This window comes from Lontra canadensis, unplaced genomic scaffold, assembly GCF_010015895.1.
Source record: "Lontra canadensis isolate GAN:19392208 unplaced genomic scaffold, GSC_riverotter_1.0 scaffold22, whole genome shotgun sequence".
Lineage (NCBI taxonomy): Eukaryota > Metazoa > Chordata > Mammalia > Carnivora > Mustelidae > Lontra > Lontra canadensis.
The window spans coordinates 8,890,630-8,909,137 of NW_022631016.1; the positions used below are offsets into that span (position 1 = coordinate 8,890,630).

The following is an 18,508-nucleotide window of genomic DNA, read 5'->3' on the forward strand; positions in this document are numbered from 1 at the left end:
CATTATGCTCTTATGATCACATACATATCCCTCACACATTAATTTAAGAACATAATTTTACTGTGGTGTTCTCTGGCAGAGACTGACAATAGTTGGAATATTGTTTTCAGTTAATTTGATATCATCATAATCGCCCCTAAACCAGCAAAAAAGAAGAGAAGGTATAAATAACATTTCTCTGTGAAAATGAGGATATTTCCTATTTGTGTATATGACAAGTGAGTCATAACTGCAGTGCTTACATAAAATAATAAATTAATAGGAAGAGAATGAGCTCTCACATACTGAATGCTTGGCTCAGTGGCAAACACTACACTAATTGCTTTAAACCTATTTTCATCTTTAATCTTCACTACAAACCTCTCCCCAATTTACCTATAGATAAATGGAGCATCCAGAGGACATTTCCCAATGTCACACGGGTCACAATATGCAGAGCTGAGATCCAGATCCCAAACCTACTGGTCCAACACTCCACCGCGTGAATCACCACACTACGCCACCTGCTTCAATTGGAGCTTCGATGTCTGTGGGGCATTTGTGATGTGACGAGAACACATGAGTTTCAAAAGACAGAATGAGACCCTTTACCTTAAATGAAGAGTGTCAAAATGACAGAGTCGCCACAGGTGGATCCCGTCACTCACACATTAGAGAGAAAAGGTTAATTGCTAAATTTTGGCGTAGAGGTGGCAGTCAATTCCTTAGATCTTTTCCATAAAATCTTGCTGAGAGTTACATTTGCAAATGCGTGCGGAAGACTAAGCAACAATGTATGACAATTTTTAAACTTCCTCCGCTCTTGAGGTACTAAGTACACAGATGTTTGGGAAGACTGGGGCTTATGAATACAGCTTTACTGTCAACAAACAGGCAACATCTTTGCTGCCTGCTGCTAACACAGCAATCTCTTAAATTTAAAATTCTATGATACTTTCTCCTGGATAAAGGGGAATTAGAAGATATTCACATTCCATGAAGTAAAAAAAAAAAAATCAAAGATTGCTTCTTGCAAATGGGCACTGCTTGCAACAGAAGTGAAGCCCAGTGTTGGTTTAGCCTTCCAAATGTTTACATTAAAAAAAAAGTAATAATTTCATAATTCTATTCTGGCTCCTTTGACACAAGTCCTACACTATAAAACTACCCCCACGGCCACCTCCTGTTCTCTTCACGAATCAACATATCTTATCATGTTTCACCTGCTTATACGTGGCTCTTTGTGTTTGAGAGTAAGCCTCTGGAGGCCAGGAGCCTTGTCATACTCGTATTTGAAGCATAAAGAGGGCTTACTAACCTGTTAGGCCTTTAGAATTACCCTATAAGCACTTTTTCCCATGGGACTAATGATAATGGCTTAAAAGGACCACTCCCCATGACCTCTCAGTGTGGGACCCTCTCTTCTGGTTTCATAGCTTCACCATAGTTTTTAGCCAAACTAGAAAACACCGAAGGCATCTGAGGCAGTTTATACATTATATACGGACAAACTTCTTTTAGACTGTACTTTCCCAAATGTAAAATCCATACCTTGGCCTAAGTGGAGATTCTTATAATGAAAAAACTACTTCCACGGATATACAGACATCTGTCTGCCTTTCTCTGAAGCACCAGATCTATCTGGTACCATCTTGCTATCCTCATTCCTTAATTAGATCTGTTATTCAAGTTCACATAATGTCACCATCTTAAAATAGTCCGATGTGACTCACTGCCCACAGAGGAAGGTGCCAATGGGACGAAGAGCACAGAAGTGGAGAGGAGGAACAACTCAATGCTTCTGCCTCACAGAGGAGGAAACAGAGGCCCAGAAAACCCACATGACCTTCCCGAGGCAACTCTTGAATGTGGTAGTTCCAAGACCACGGATATCCTCAAATACACACCACAACACTTTTCCTGCGCGCGCTCCACTGCCTTTCCATCCTAATAATTGGAACATACAATGTTCATGGTGGGCAGCGAGCTGCTGCCATCCCAGTGATGACCACGGAACATCTTTCTTCTTAAGTGAATCGAATGCTCGTTGTTATTTTGTCCCCTGAAATATCACTGGTTGCCAATCCCCTGAAAAGAGCATGAACAATTATAAACAGAAAAAAGTGGGTAAAAGCTCTTGAACACTTAGCATCTGAGCAGAGGCAGGACACTGCCTCTGTCAATGCCTTCATCACTGTCAATGCCTTCATCAATGGGCACTTCTACCTCTCACCATATTTAACAGCCAGAGAAAGTAATGAGCATGCATGTTCTGGTCAATGCCTTCATCTCTTGCTGCTCCCAGTCTGAAAAAATATCCATTCAAAGAGTCACTGGCTTCCAGATCGTAATTGATTGAGCACTTCCTGTCACCGGTGTTGTTAGTGCATTACTGCTCTTCACTTTCCAACCACACCATCGCCCAAGTCTCAGCTCCAGCTCCAGCACGAGGCCCAGTGACCCAGTAAGTTGTGCTGTGAGAAAGGTGTCTTCCACTCTGACGTGTCAGTCTCTGTGACGCTGTCTAGTCTATAAGATAAAGGAGGCGAATGTGGTTGCTACCTTGACATGTCACTTTAGCCCATCGTGAGAGGAACCATTCTATTAGCGTTGGTAGAAAAATTAAGAAAGAGACTCAACAAAAAGATTATCTGTTTATTCATCAAGAAGGAAAAATATATAGGATTCGCTAGTAACAATGTGTGAGGTGATGTGTACTTCACTTACATTTCTCATTTAACCTTGGCAAAATTATAGAAAAGTGGTAGCTCCACTATTGTAGATTTTTTAAAAAGTGAAATTTGGGACAATTAGCAAACCCAGGCAATATCTAAAAACACGGTGATGGGATTCAGCTCTAAACTATGAAACTGCCATTTCATCTTTCAGATCCATGAGTTAAAGGAAATGATAAAGATGACAGAAAATACAAAGAATATTCTAGACTGAATTTATAAAGATTTTCAGTTCTATACCAATCAGAATTTTAAATTGTAAAATTAGTTTTCCCCAAATATCCTTTACAATACAAAACCTCTAAATAAAATTTAGTATATTGTTTTTGTTTTTTAAGATTTTTATTTGAGAGAGAGAGAGAGAGAAAGAACATGAGCAGGGGGAAGGGCAGAGGGAGAGGGAGAGGCAGAAGCTGAGTCCCCAATGAGCAGGGAAGGCAATCACAGGACCCCAGGACCCCAGGACCCCGGGATCATGATCTAATCCAAAGCCAGACACTTAACCAACTGAGTCACGCAGGCACTCTTGGTATATTGTTTTTAGGTGTAAAGTTAACATTAGTTTTTCAATATGTCATTTTGGAAAGAAGTCAGGCTTCAAAATTGATTCAAAAGTGTTAAATATGGTAGTTGCTGTAAGAAACATAGTAAATGATTATAAATATTAGGTACTGATCCCTTCTTAGGACCTACATCAAATCTTCAGGAGAGCTGACGATCTGTTATCCTGTAGAAATCTAGCAAACCTTGTTTAATATGTACTATAGCCTGAATGTTTGTGTCTCTCCCAGTCTCTTATTTGATGTTGAAATCTAATCCTCTCTGTGATGGTATTTGGAGGTGGGGCCTCTGGGACGTGATTAGGTTACCGGGTGGAGTTTTCATTAATGGAATTCCTGCCTTCATAAAGGAGGCCTCTGAGAGCTCCCCCACCCCTTGTGCCAAGTGAGGACACAGCACAAAAAAAGCTGTCTGTGAACCCAGAACCAGGTCCTCATCAGCTACCAAATTTGCTGTGCCCTTGACCTTGGATTTCCCAGCTCCAGAAGCACGAGATATAAATTCATGTTGTTTATAAGCTACTCAGTCTATGGTACTCTGCTAGAGCAGCCTGAAAGACTAAGACAATACAACTAGCATTTTATAAACATAAATATTAGTATAATTTGTCCACTGGCAATTTGCAAGAGAATGCTGAACAGTCTGGATATAATTAAAAGCAGTAATAACATATGCGATTAACACTCTTTACCTCATTTGTGTAAGAATGAATCTCAGAAATATATTCAGATGAAGGAATTCAAAATAGCTGTAATCGCTGGGATCGGGGTGGGGGGTAGAGAAAAAATAAGCACAAAATCAGTCCAAAATGTTTGTATCTCTAGGATGAGAATGGACTGGAGACATTTAGATAGTTATTTAGAACATACATAATTTACAAGGTAATTTAAGACTGAATAACAGCATAATTTACAACATAATTTAAGACTGAGTAGCAGTAAGGTGTATTAACATGTGTACTTGGGAAGTAAAGACACCTGGGTTCAAAACTCAGTGCCTGGTCCTAGCTGTTGGATGATGGGAGACTGAATTTCCCTCTCTGAATCTCAGTGTTGTTATCTACAGCTCGAAGTAAATTGCATCATCTATGTAAATCATTTCCACACCAGGTCTATAAAAATTGCTCAAAAATACTACCATTATTGTTATTAAAGTTAGGGCACCTGGGTGGCTCAGTTGGTTAAGTGGCTGCCTTCAGCTCAAGTCATGATCCCAGAATCCTGGGATGGAGTCCTGCATCGGGCTCCCAGCTCAGCAGAGAGGCTGCTTCTCTCTCTCCTGCCTACTCCTGCTCTCTCTGGCTGTCTCTGTCTCTCTCAACTAGATAAATGAGATCTTTAAAAAAAAATTATTATTAAAGTTATCACTGTTACCATCATCTTCCTGAGATGAGAGTAAAAAGACAAGACTAAGTCAACACCATGCATAGAGTACATCAAACCAACGGGGCCTGGAATATGGAGTACTATTCTCATGGGAGAACTAACTAGAATGAATACTGAAATGTGATATTCTGTGATATTCTGATCTGGTAAGGTCAGGATAATATAAACCATTCGACACACGAGATACATGCTATATATATCTGGAATATATAGAGATAGAAATCCTTATAGCTTAATAAGCCTGGTGCTTTTTCCAAAACAAGAACAATGAAAACAACAGTAAGAGAAATCCTACATATCCACTCTTTCATTTCTACATTCATCAAGTGACCAGTTAGCACAAGCTGGCCAAGACTTTGGCATATCCTCCTAGTCCTTGCCCTCCAGGAATTACTGAGAGTCTAGGACAGTATCTGCTTCTACTTTTAGTGGCTGAGAAAGCTCAGGAAATTCTCAGTACAGGTGAGCAGGAGGTAGCAGCTTTAAGCCACGTTGTACATTGTTTTACTGGATCAGGAATTCACAGTACACCAGGGTGCCATCTAGAAGTGGCTCAGCACAGTGGACTTGGACTCTAGGTGAGATGGGAAAGGCTGGTTCCCTTTTAAAGGAGCAACGACTTTCTGGAGTAGAGACATGAGCAGAAGTGGGATGGTACTGCATGGCGATGATTCCGGAGGACCAGAAAGTGGTCTAGAATATTCTTCTTAATTTACGTAGGAAAAAAAAGAGACTATAATAGGAAATCCTAAAGGAATAACGTTAGCATTAAAAGGAAAGGCTAGGAAAATGGGGAAAAAATTGGTCAAGGGGAAAGATGGTAGTACAGGGATTAAGAAAAGAACAAGCATTCACAAAGGGACCTGAGAAAATTGGGAGCATTTTCGAGGTAGATTTCTGCTCTGGAATTTAGTTTGGAAGGAAACAGAGAAACACTTTTTTTTTTTTTTTTTTTTTTTAAGAAATTAGCAATAGAAAGAAAAACCTCGAAAATATGTCTATAGTCCTGTATTTTTTTTCTGCTTTTATATGAAAAGGACATTCTAAAAAAATTAGAAAATACCACTGCAATGTTAATTTTGATTACCAACTCAATAAATTAAATGTTCTGTTCAAATAAATTGCTAGGCTTTATTTACTGGAGGAGTAGTACTTCAGCTGTGTGAGAAATGCTTATTTCCTAGTATGGAAACTAATAAAATGATATTTAATGAAAAAAATAAAATTCTAAAAAAAGCAATTAAGACTGATTCAATGTTATTATTTTTCCTCCTTCTAGCAAACATGTATTCACCAGCATAAGTATCTAGAATCCTGTGGCTCTGAGTGAATGTTACCTTGGGCTAAATGACTTCATCTGGGAGTGTGTGTATGTGTAGAAATATCTATATAATAAAAAAATTCATTTGAAAAACATTTTAAAGTAATTACTTAATTATTTAAGCTATGTGATTTCCAAAATGAAATACTTTGGCAAATTTATTCCTTCTTTATCTTAAAACAGTAAGTGTGAGTACTTGTTTAAATATCATATCCTGCAGGATAATGAAAAAATGCACATGTTTTACTTATAATTATATTCACATATGATTTAATTCCTTAAGAAAGTTCAGTGATCATGCTTTTAAATAAATACATTTCATTCTGACAAAAAGGATGTGATTACTTGACTAATGTTTCTTCACCTCCCACTAATTTAACCAGAAATCAACATTTTCTCTGAAATAAGCCTTAATTCTTTGTAAGTGTGGACAAGATTTTTAGACTCTGTTTATAGAATTGCTGGCACTTCAGCTCACAGAAGTTAGTTAATAAAGAGAATGACCTTTGGTAATATGTACAACATTAATTCCTTCTGCATCTACTCTCCCCAAAATGGCAGTCTTTTGTGAAAACTTGTTTGCAAGAAATTCAAAAGTTGGTCTGTGGGGAAGAAAGAGCATCATCTTACATAGAGCAAGCAGTTTATATTACATATTATGTTTTGCCTTTTTAAGGATATTCAACACCAGTCAGAGTCTTGGGTATCTATATTATAAAAATGGTGAGGCTAAAGATAACTGCTTTATTTGGTAGTCCTATCCCGCAGTAAATAACGACTCTACTCCACAGTCAATACCTCTACCTCTATTTCATAGAATCAAAGCCCTAGATGATTTTGACACGCCAATCCAAACACATACATACATGCATAAAAAAATAAAAAAGGGCCATACATATTAAACTTTTGAATGAAATATTGATGGTCATAGAATAAGGTTTATTTTTCTGAAAACATTTGTAATTCAGCTTATTGTAGTATATATCTAGCACAACCAGTTGAAAAGCATCGTACACATTTTTCTATTGCCCTATCACTAATTATCCCCAACTGAGTAGCTTAAAGCAATGTCTTTTTTTTTTTTTTTTTTTTTTTTTTTAACTAACGGTTTTGTAAGTTTTGTAAAATTCAGGTGTGTAGCATGGTTGGGTTCTCTGTTACCATCCGAGTTTCTGCTGGGCTACTTTTCTTTTTTGAGGTTCAAGGGAATAATCATTCAGGCTGTGAGATGAATTCAGTTCCTTTTGGTTACAGCATCAAGTTCCTCTTCTTCTTGCTGGCTGTCAGTCAGGGACATTCTTATAAGCCATAGGAATTGCTAATCACATAGCTCCTCCATCTTTAAAACTGGTAATGGAGAATTTCTTACATGGCAAATCTCTCTAGCTTTGGATTTTTGACTTCCTTTGTTTCTGAGCCTGACATCACTGTTATAAAACACCATCATCATCAGCAGGGTTTCTGAGAGTCAGGCTTTTGAGGCCATAAGTCAGGCTGTAAGATAGGTCTAATTGTGATTTGAGCTCAGGATCTCCGCCATTGTGTTCTTGCTGCCCGCCGGAATCAGGAATATGATGGGTCACCTACTTTGATGTCCTTAAATTCTCAGTAGCACTCCAGAAAATCCCCTTACATTCTTCGAGTGAAGGTTAAACATTCTGCGGCAGGGAACTCCTGGAAGGGTCAATACAGTCTCATCCCCAATGCTCTGATAAGTCCTAATGACCCGCAGGCAGGGGACACCTGGTCCAATTTGGACGGATCAAGAAGACACTCACAAAGATGTGAGCCCTGGCTGGGTAACTGGATCCTCAGGAGGAGGTGACCAAGTGAAAGAAGGAAGACATTCTAGACAGAAGGGATCACATGGTTAGCGCTCTGAGACGGAAAAGAGTGGTGTGGCTATGGAAGTGGGAAAGAGTTCTTCAGGGACATGGTTTTGCTCTATGTAGTATGCAGCTCAATCACACCCCACATGGGGGACAGATCTAGGCAGACTGCAGGCAGAAGGATGAGCCAGAATGTTACTAGAGTCTGCGGAGAACATGGCCAAGGCATAGGCATATACAAGTCCTCAGGCCACGGGACAGAGAAGAGCAGTGCATGGCCCCCAGCCTTAGAGGGACAGGACAGCTTATAGTGCTGCCAGACCAAGAGCATGCACAGGCCGAGACCTGAGGGATGGGCAGAGCCACGTAATCCCAGCTGGCCAGGGAGTGAGAGTGAGCTACTAAGCAAAGGGATCTGATCATGACCGTAAATAAAGGGCATCATCTGGATGAGTAATGTCCCTGACTCAGGTCTGGCTGGTTCTGAGGAATCCGGGAGAAAGGATGGAACCAAACTTTCTCATGGGAAGAGAGTAGGTTCCAACAGCATGGAAAGGATTGGGCTGGAAACAGGAAAGCCAAGATCCGAAAGATATAAGGCACATGGTGGGTCGTCTGCAGGTGCAGGAAGAAGCACCAGTAATTCCTCTGTAGAAGAACAGTAACACTTAACCCGCTCATTGATCTGAATTCTGGAAGCCTCAGTACCCACGTGGATGTTTAGCAAAGTCTGTGAAGAGTCAGAGAGGTCACCATGTTCCTACTTGTGCTACGTGTGCCCTGGCTGCCTGGATGCAGAAGCTGACGAGCTGTGACGCGGGCAGCTCCCGCCTCCCCTTCTCCAACCTCTCCATGTTCTCACGTGTCCACTCGTGGACTATTACACTGTAGACTGCTACAAATGCACACTAATCAAAGTTGTTCAAAGAATTTCAAAGGTCAATGTGAAGCCTAGGAAGAAGGTCTTAGGAATGAGATAGAGAATTTCCTATCATCAGTAGAAGGCAGGAAAACACTAAACTCTATTTACTAGTCATTTTTACCACTTACATTAAAAAGTCTGAAAGACACTTGATTTTCTTTCATTTCCTCTAAGGAGCTCTCTTTTCCCCTCCCTAGTATCCCTAAGGATTAGGAAACAACATCTAAAGTATCAAAGGCATCTTTACCTGTTCTCCCTTTTCAAAAAAATTGTTTATATTCTATTTTTAACATTTTTAAAAATACTCCTTTTGATGTGCTAACCAGGTTAGTCTATTGTGCTTAATAAAGACTGGAATTTCCGAAGGAGCATTTCTGAAGCCAAGCAAACAACTAGGCTATGATAAATAAAGGAACAGTGGAAGCTACGTATTAGACTTTCCTCCAGTGAATTATCAGTAAATTGCTTGTATTACTCAAGTGCAGATTCATACATTAGAGATTTCCAGTATACAAAATAATCAGGCTTAATGAAAACTGACATCATATCACTATCTGGCAAGGAGAAATAATTAGGTAGTGTCATCTGCACTTAACACTATCATTTAATACATTTTTTTTTTTTTTAACCCAGGATTATCGTGTATCGTGGGCTGAGAGCCAGGGGTACAGGATATAGAATAAAGAATCAGAAGTTGTCGGGGCTAATTTTTCTGTCTACTTCTGTAGCTCAACGTGGGTTCCATCCAAAATACCTTGGATGGAAAGAAGATACCGAAGGAAAGAAATCAATTCAATCAAATCAAATGAGGGAGGAGGAAAGTTCTTAAGAATAAAAAGGTAGTCTCATAGAGGCAACCTCGGAAATGCAGCCAGGTCGAATGGTAAGTGAGCTAGCGTCTTTATCCTTCAGAACAACAGAGCCTCTCTGTTGGGCTACTATCCGTCACCACAGTCCCCTCCACTGGCTCATAACCCACACAGCCACCATCTCCTACTGCCTGCCATCAGAGGTCACCCATTTTAGGACACTTATTTCACCTTCTCAAGATTAAGACCAATTTCTTAAAAGTCTGTCACTGGATGAATCAGATTATTTGTTTCTGACCCAATCAGAAGTTGGAAATTGAAGCACAGGATGTAATATGGTCCCCTAGACCTGTGCCGAGCTGGGGCTGGGGAGGGGAGGGGATGAAATGAAATAAAAGATGTACAGTGTGCAAAAATATCACACAGAAAGGTAGAAATAAGAATGGAAAAAGGTAATCTGACCAATAGAGAAACAGTGGGTTTCAAAGCAAAACAGACGTCGATTCAGTGGTGTGTGTGGACATAGGAACCTAACAGTCTTAGCTTCTCAGGAAGTAGAAAAAAAACCTCACCTTTAACCAAAAGCTTTTAAAATTAAAAAAAAAAAAAAAAAGAATCAGATTGGGGTGGCGGGGGGGAGGTGTATACTCTGTGCCTTGGATTACAGAAGAATTCAAGACCCAATTTGCACACTGGTCTTATTCCAAAATGTGGTTACAATTTGGCTATTACAAATTCTTAGTATTTTTTCTTCAAAAAAATGATGTTCAGTTAGCCAGTGGATAGTAAGGCACTTATGATGAGCACTGGGCGTTACATGTATGTGACGAATCACTAAATTCTACTCCTGAAATCAGTATTCCACTATATGTTAACTAGAATTTAAATAAAAATTTGAAGAAGGAAAAAAAAGCTCTTCAAATATGTCCAACCATATGGAATGAATCAAATACACATTTATAAACATTATTTTTCTCCTTGCCTCAGTCTTACCATCTTCAACCAGTCAATCTTCTGAAAACAATTTCGAGTAAACACAATGCACTTTTTTTGTTTTGTTTTGCTTTTGGTCCATTCTCCTCTGGTTAATTTGGGTGTTTGGCCAGTCAGTTTGAGGAATCACAGCTACTTATAACCTAGGTCCTTGGATGCAGAGGTAGATATGCTTCCACGGGTCCAAAATAATGTTGCAATAGAAAATGATATTCTGTCCAAGCAGGCTAGTCTAACAAGAGTACAGTGATAACCATGTAGATTCACCATTGTTAAGGAGAAAAAAAAAGAACAATGTTTAAAAGACTGATGGCAAGTGACTCGAATAGGAAACATTCTGACTACAATTGCACTCTTACAATGACAAAATATGTTAGAGCAAAAGATACTAGGACATTTTAATTCTTTTGTCACAGCAGGTGGCTAAGAGATCACCAGACTCATGCTCCTCTCTGAGCACAGTGACCGTGGCCCAACCTTCATCTATGAGAGGCCACATGACTGGTTTGCACCAATGGATTGTACGTGCAATGATGCAATGGACAAAACAACTGACAGTGAGGTCATAGGGGATGGCAGAGCCCTCAAGAGAGAAGCTGGTCCTTAATAACTGTGGGAGGGAAAGCAGAGAAGCAGCCCCCTGACTACCACCCACTACCTCTACCTGTTGCATGAATGAGACACAGCTATTAAGTCACTACAATGTTGGAGTTGACCTGCCACAGCAAGTTTCCTTCACGAAGACACCTCCCTTAAAATGTGAACCTCAAAAACATGACATAGAACAAGATAACAGGAAAGTACAATGCATCACTGAAAATGACAGTTGTGTAACTTTGTTTCTTTCACACAACACACACACACACACACACATTTTTAACATGAAAACATGGTCCTAGAGTCGATAATTTATTTTGTGGTCCAGTGACCATGTTTTGTTTTTGAACATTTTCAGACCTCAAACCAACCCCTCACTGAATAATTATTCTGTCTATGAATTCAAAATATTTTTACCCAGGAGAGTTGCATGCGTGGCTGATATTTGAGGTACGATTTTGCAACTCAGTATCACACAGTAGCAAACGAGACAGGTGACATCGAAATGTTCTCTTTCATTTTAGGAACCTGCACCTCTGGCTCATTTAGGAAAAAAAAAGAACTGAACTGAGAGACTGTGATATGGCATCTCCTGATTTTCCAGAGAGTTGACTCAATGCAAAGCCTTCCTTTGTGCAAAATTACACGTAATTTGCATTCAGGTCAGGTGTTAATTTTGTTAAAAAGAGTTTCAAGTACAAATCAGGCATTTTGGACACCTTTTGAACATCTTAAATCAGATTGGTTATAATTCCCTTCCAACGTCTCACTGAATGTTCCAAATCCACTGCCAGGTTTGTAAGGAGAAGATAAACACCACAATTTCCTTTCCCTGGCAGCAACCAGCCCAGAAGTGTAAGGAGGCAGGGTGCCCAGTACCTGATGCTGCTCATGCTGCCCGTCTCTGATCCAAGCTTGCATCGCTCCAGTTGGCTGGCGACGATCTGGCGTTCTGCCTCCAGCTCTCGGGTCAGTCTCTCAAACTGTAATTCCTGAAATAAAGCCACCAAAAAGATTAATTCTATCATCCACTTTGCAACGTGGAATTCACATCAAAATGATGTGGTGGTCAAAGGGGAAAAATGACATTTGCCGAGATGCTGAATTTGAGAAGCCGGGGATGTCACTGTGAAATCCAAGAGGGATTTGCACTTCAGACGGATCTGAGTATGTATCAGAGTCCTGGGTTCTGCTGGCTGCAGGGCCTGCAGTAAGTGATTTAATCTTTGTAAGTATCAACTTCATCATCTGTAAAATGGGTTGACAATACTTATTTCCTAACGTCGGGGTAAGGATTTAATGAGGCACCGACCATGAAAAATCAGCCTGGACTATTTGGCGGATGGCCAGCACCTGACAGATATTAATTCTCCTCCATTAAAATTGTAACATTCAGTAAAATGTTAAAAGAAACAGCTTTTCTATCATTTGGAATACTGTGTTTATTCCCCATAGGCCTTCTAGCTGCCTCTCTCTACTAATTCGACCCTAACATTACTTGTTACATATTGCTGACTGAAGAGAAATCACGCTTAAACTTCTGCTTCTGTAGGCTTTAAATTTCAGCAGAATGGGAATGATACTGACCCTTGATAGCCTAATTACTAAGTGAATATCCTTTGAGATATTTGCTCTATCACCTTAAAACAACCCAGTTAAACCAATGAAGAATACTTCTACAAATCTGCCTGAAATCCACTGTTAAAGGATCAACGTTAATGAAGAATAATTCAATCAGTATGTCAAGTATCTTAGCTGTTCCAATTATAGGACTTTTGTACCACACTTTAATCTTTGTCTCATTTTTCCATGCACTTAAGCTTTTTTAATAAACGTTATAGCAAAGCAAGTATTTTTTAAAAATATTTTATTAATTTATTTGAGAGAGAGAGAGAATGAGAGAGAAAGGGAGTTTGAGAGGAGAGAGGCCAGAGGGAGACTGACCTAGGCTGAAGGCAGTTTCTTAACCAACTAAGCCACCCACGCACCCCCAAAGCATGTATTTTAACTAAAAAATTCAGAAGAAGTTTTTACAACATAATCAAACTACATTTGATTTCTTTAAAAAACAAATTACTGGGGCGCCTGGGTGGCTCAGTGGGTTAAAGCCTCTGCCTTCGGCACAGGTCATGATCCCAGCGTCCTGGGATCGAGCCCTGCTTCAGGCTCTCTGCTCAGCAGGGAGCCTGCTTCCTCCTCTCTCTCTGCCTGCCTCTCTGCCTGCTTGTGATCTCTGTCTGTCAAATAAATAAATAAAATTTTAAAAAATAAAAAAAAATAAAAACAAATTACCTGCACAGTTTTGTTTGGGGTATGGGAAAACAAAAATGCTGGAAAATACTGACAATAAAGGTCAGCGTGGGAGAATGAAAACTCCTAACATTGCAAAGATTTGTCTTCCCAGGAAAGAGGAGTTTATTGTTTTTGCTATCCTGAGACACTCTTGGGTGATAACCTTTAAAAAGTAGGATATGGTGTGTCCTCCACATATATTAAAAATTCCCTTGTTCTTTTCCACAAGAGCAGATTTCTTTTCTCTTAACATTATTTTCGGGAACTAAGTAAGAAACACTTAAAAAGGGGACCCGGGATGGCTCAGTCAGTTAAGCATCTGCCTTCAGCTCAGGTCACGATCCTGGAGTCCCAGGATGGAGCCCCACGTCAGGCTTCCTGCTCAGGGGGAGTCTGGTTCTCCCTCTCCCTCTGCTTCTCCCCCTACTCATGCACTCTCTCTCGTTCACACACTCTCTCTTTCAAACAAATAAAATATTAAAAAAAGAAACATGTTACCCACAGGAGCTCAACTTTTCCCTTTCAAGTTCTAAAACTAAGGAAGCATGTTGTTGTGGGAGCTCACATCTTTATCCTTACATACTCTGAAGGACAGCAAAGATTATTTGTAAGGAAAAAATACCAACACCTCTGTCAGAATGCATGTTGTGCCCCTAATCTCTGCTTCTTCTCCCAGCAAGTTCTACAGCTTTTTTTTTTTTTTTTTTTTTGGCAGTTCCTTTCCGCAAAAATATGCAGGTTCTAAGTGATTTTCATTTCTGGGCTTTATATTTTATCTAGAATCTGTCCTAACAGAAAACCAAGCTATCCCTTTAGAACGGTATCACCTTAAAAACAATACTTAAAGATCATATAGAATTCCTCATAGGTAGATGGAAAGTCATTATGCGTGTGGGTGTTGTCTCACTGCACGTTTCCTCCACATCAGGGTTATGGAGGGAGGTGACGAGACACCCTCACACAAGCTGCCTTCCAAACACCGAGTCACAATTTTCAGGCTCCTTATCACTTTGTGTAGATCCGCATTTCCATCTGGCATCACTCCTCTGTCTGAGAGACTTCCTTTTCATGTTTCCTGGAATGTGGTTCTTTCGGTGATGAATTCTCTCAGCTTTACGTGCCTAGCAACACTATTTTGCCCTCATTTTTGAAAGACGTTTTGTCCTCCTGTTTATTGTTTCTGACAAAAAAAAACCCTATGGTATTCATTATTTGTTTGTCTATACAGTGTCTTTTTTTCTCTGCCTCCATTTAAGATGTTCTCTTTATCCCTGGTCAACAACCTGATGACGATGTTCCCTACTATAGTTTTCCACATGTTTCTTATGCTTGGGGTTCACTGGGTTTCCTGGATCTGTGGATTTCTTTTCCATTAGATCTGGAAAGCGTTTAGTCGTTGATTCCTCAGACTGTCTCCCCTTTCCCCACTAACATCCCTCCTTCAGTGACTACAGTTACATACATATTAGGTCACTTGGAATAGCCCCACAGCTCAGGGATTCTTTGCCCATTTTTAAGGTTCTTTTTCCCCCCTCACTCCGTGTTTCATTTTGGATAGCAGCGTCCATTGGTGTCGAGTTAATCACTCCTCCCCCCTACAGTATCTGATCCACTATTAATCTTGTCGAATATATTTTTATCTCAGACATTGATGAATCAAACACCTCTAGAAGTTTCACCTGGGTCTCTTTTATATCTTCCATGTCCCCCAACTTTATGAACACAGGGAACATACACATAAAAACTACTTTAATGTCCCGACTAGCTAACGCTAGCATCTGGCTCAGTTTCAGCCGACTGATTTTTCCCCTCAGAACGGGTCCTGTTTCTGCTCCTCCTCACGTATGGTGATGTTTGGTTGAACATAAAACATTTTGAATTTTACCTTATTGTGCTCTGGGTATCTTCATATTTCTACAGATATTTTAAGTTCTGTTCTGGGGCACAGTTTTTTGGATGCAATTTGGTACACTTGGGTCTTGCATTTCAGATTTGTTTTGGGGAGAGAGAGCAGCATTTTGTCCTCGGCAAATTCCTCTACTTTACCTAGGAGGATTCTTCTAAGTACTCAGCGTCCAACGGATTCTGGGTTTTCCAGTTAGGCTGGTAGGTGTGGGCACGTACTTGTGGCCCCTGGTTGGTAGTGTTTCCTCCCATCCTTTCAAGTGGGTCTTTCCCTGCCCCCGGCGGCCTCCTTACAGACAGGATGCTCAGGTCTCAGATGAAAATAGAAGTGGATCCTCTGTAGATTTCAAGGGTTCTCCTTCTGAGCAGCGACCACCCTTCTTGTATTTTACCCCAAACATTCTAGTCCCTTTTCCTCCCTGGCTGTCAGTGCTGCCTCCCCAGTGCAGGGAGCCCCCCGGACTCTGCGGGTCTGCTTTTCTACACTGTTGTAGCTGGGGAAATTGCAGGCTCACCTTTTTTTGCTTTGTGTCTCTTAGAAACCACCTTCTTCACTCTTTAGAGTTCAGAGTCCTGAAAGCTGTGTTGCATATTTTCTGTATGTGTTGTTGTTTCAGATGGGAAGGTACCGGCAGGCTCCTGTTATTCTATGAGCTGAAACCTGGAAGGTTTTTAGGAATTCACAATTTTCCTTCCTGTTTGATGTATAAAAGGATATTTTCTGCTATATTTAAAAACTCATATTAAATGAGCTACTAACCAGGCAAATACTTAAGCTTTTACATGTTCTTTTCAATGTTCTTCACTAGTATAGGATTAAAAACAAACAGCTACTTTTGGGGGACTGGTTTGTTTCATTTATTATGATGACTTTTTAACTGAATTGACATTTTCTTTATTAAGGAAATGGGTATCAGTATGTTCCCTTTTTAAAATAGCCACTCAATAAATGTTTACTTTGCCATCCTGTATATGAACCAAGAAAGTAATTAAGTGAATTTTCCCCTGTGCTTTGCTAAGGAATACATAGTAAATGTCAAAGTCCTCAAGGAGAAAGAAAGTTTCTCTTCTTCATCTAAAATCTTGTATTTTATTCATATAACAACACGAAACATAAAAATAAAATGGGAAATAATTTTTTATTGAGTACTCACTATTGTGTGCCTTGTTTCTAGGACCATATATAAGGCAGAAATTTTCCCTGCTGTGTTGCCGATGTATCTAGTGTCTAGAGCAGTTCTGGCACATAGTTGCTGCTCAATCAATACCTGTTAACTATATACGTCTTCATGGACCCAAGTGCTCTACATGTATTACCTTGTATATTCATTATAACACTGCTATTTCCTACGGTTTCTTTTTTTTTTTTTTTTCTCTCCTTACTTTACAAAAATGTTAAGGTGAAAGGCTTAGCCTTGGCCGAGAAAGAAATTCTTCCTTCAAAATAGCAAAGAGAATGAGATAAAGGATGTTGTTTAGGAGGTCTGGACATACAGAAGGGGTAACATTAAAGAAGTTAATGAATATTGGTTGGACTAAATCTTCCCTGTATTTTCAATTCTTTTGTTTCAGAGGCCATAGCAGTCCATTAACATAGAGGGCATGTGATGCCAATATAAACTATCAATTTCATTCATACTCAGATTAAGACCTGTTATTTAAAGAATTTTTATTTCTTCGAACTGTAGAGACCAGAATCTGAAATGCCTTCTGCTTTTTGCTCACATTACAGTCATTTCCTACTTTACCCCATCTCAACGGTCTAAAGGCTTATGGGGAGGGCTGTTCTCACCATAATATATCACAGGTTGGAAACTCTCAGGACCTATTATGCTTGGAATTGGAAACTGACCTTAGAATTGGGAGCTAGAGTAGCTGCAACTGTTCTCAAACTCAGAGATGCGTGTGGCCTAACAGCACCCACAAAATCACCTAGGGCATCATCACAACAATGAATGAGCTTCCGCTCCACTGTGGCTACGTAAGCTGTGGTGTAGGCGGAAAGACGACCTTCTCCAGTTCTGACTCAATTTGACGTCTGGAGGGATGACCGACCTCTCAGAATTGAATAATTCCCTGGGTTTCTTAGAGACTTTGAGGTAGAACATTCAGGAGACAAATGTTGCTAATAAAGCCAAGTGGGTACCCAAGAAATCAACTGGAAAAATAAAAGTATGTGGATAAATTTCATGAAATTTGTAATACCAGTTACAAGTGAATATGTGTTACTAAATTAAGTCAGTGAAGGGGAGATATTAAGGAAAGATAAGAAGAGTGAAGAAAGGGGCACCTGGGTGGCATAGTTGGTTGGGTGTCCAGCATGGTTTTGGCTCAGGTCGTGATCTTGGGGTCATGAGATCAAGCCCACCTCAATGCACGTTCAGTGTGGAGTTTGCTTGAGATGTCCTCTCCCTCTCCAGCAGCCCCTCCCCCACTTCATGTGTGTTCTCTTTCTCTCTCTCAAATAAATAAATAAATCTTAAAAAAAAAAAAAGAAGAGTAAAGAAATGTCTTTGGAGATTTTGGATATGGAGTGTAGAAGGAACAAAAGAAGCATAAATAAATAAATAAAGAGGAAAATCATAGCAGGGCAATGACCACTAGCATGGTCTTCTAGGAAGTTTCAGCGCAGAAGTGGTGGTGTAAATAGGGCTCTAAAAAGTGAAGACACCAAAACCACAGGAAACAACAGTAAAAGTAGATAAGCAGGACTACCTGAAACTGAAAATCTTCCTTTCCTTCTAGCAGAGGAAACAGCCAACAGAGTGGAAAGACAACCTATAGAATACGAAAGGAGCTCATACAACTCAGTACAAAAAAAAAAAAAAAAAAAAGGGACAAAGTACTTGAATTGACATTTCTCCTAACAAGACATACAAGGGGCCAACACGTATGTAAAAAGATGCTCAATATCACTAATCAAGGAAATACCAATCAAAACCATAATGAGATATCCCTTTACACCTGTTAGAGTGGCTGTTCTCAAAGAAAACAAAAGATAACAAGTACTGGCAAGGATGTAGAGAAATCAAATGCCTACATGCTGTTGGTATGAATGTAAACTGGTGCGGTCACCATGTAAAATAGTGAGGAGGTTCCTTAAAATATTAACAAAAGAATTACCGTATGATCCAGGAATCCCACTCCTGGGTGTATACCTGCAAGAACTAAAACCAGGAT

General features: G+C 39.8%; 1 protein-coding gene across 4 annotated transcripts in view; it reads right to left on the bottom strand.

Annotated features, from left to right (window-relative positions):
• Positions 1–18,508, bottom strand: part of CTNND2 (catenin delta 2) — an 895,372-nt gene that overhangs the window by 547,966 nt on the left and 328,898 nt on the right. For all 4 annotated transcript variants that reach the window (XM_032861879.1, XM_032861878.1, XM_032861875.1 and 1 more), the window contains one exon: positions 12,011–12,123. In XM_032861879.1, the coding sequence (XP_032717770.1) occupies positions 12,011–12,123 (113 nt within the window). The remainder of the gene's footprint in view (positions 1–12,010; positions 12,124–18,508) is intronic.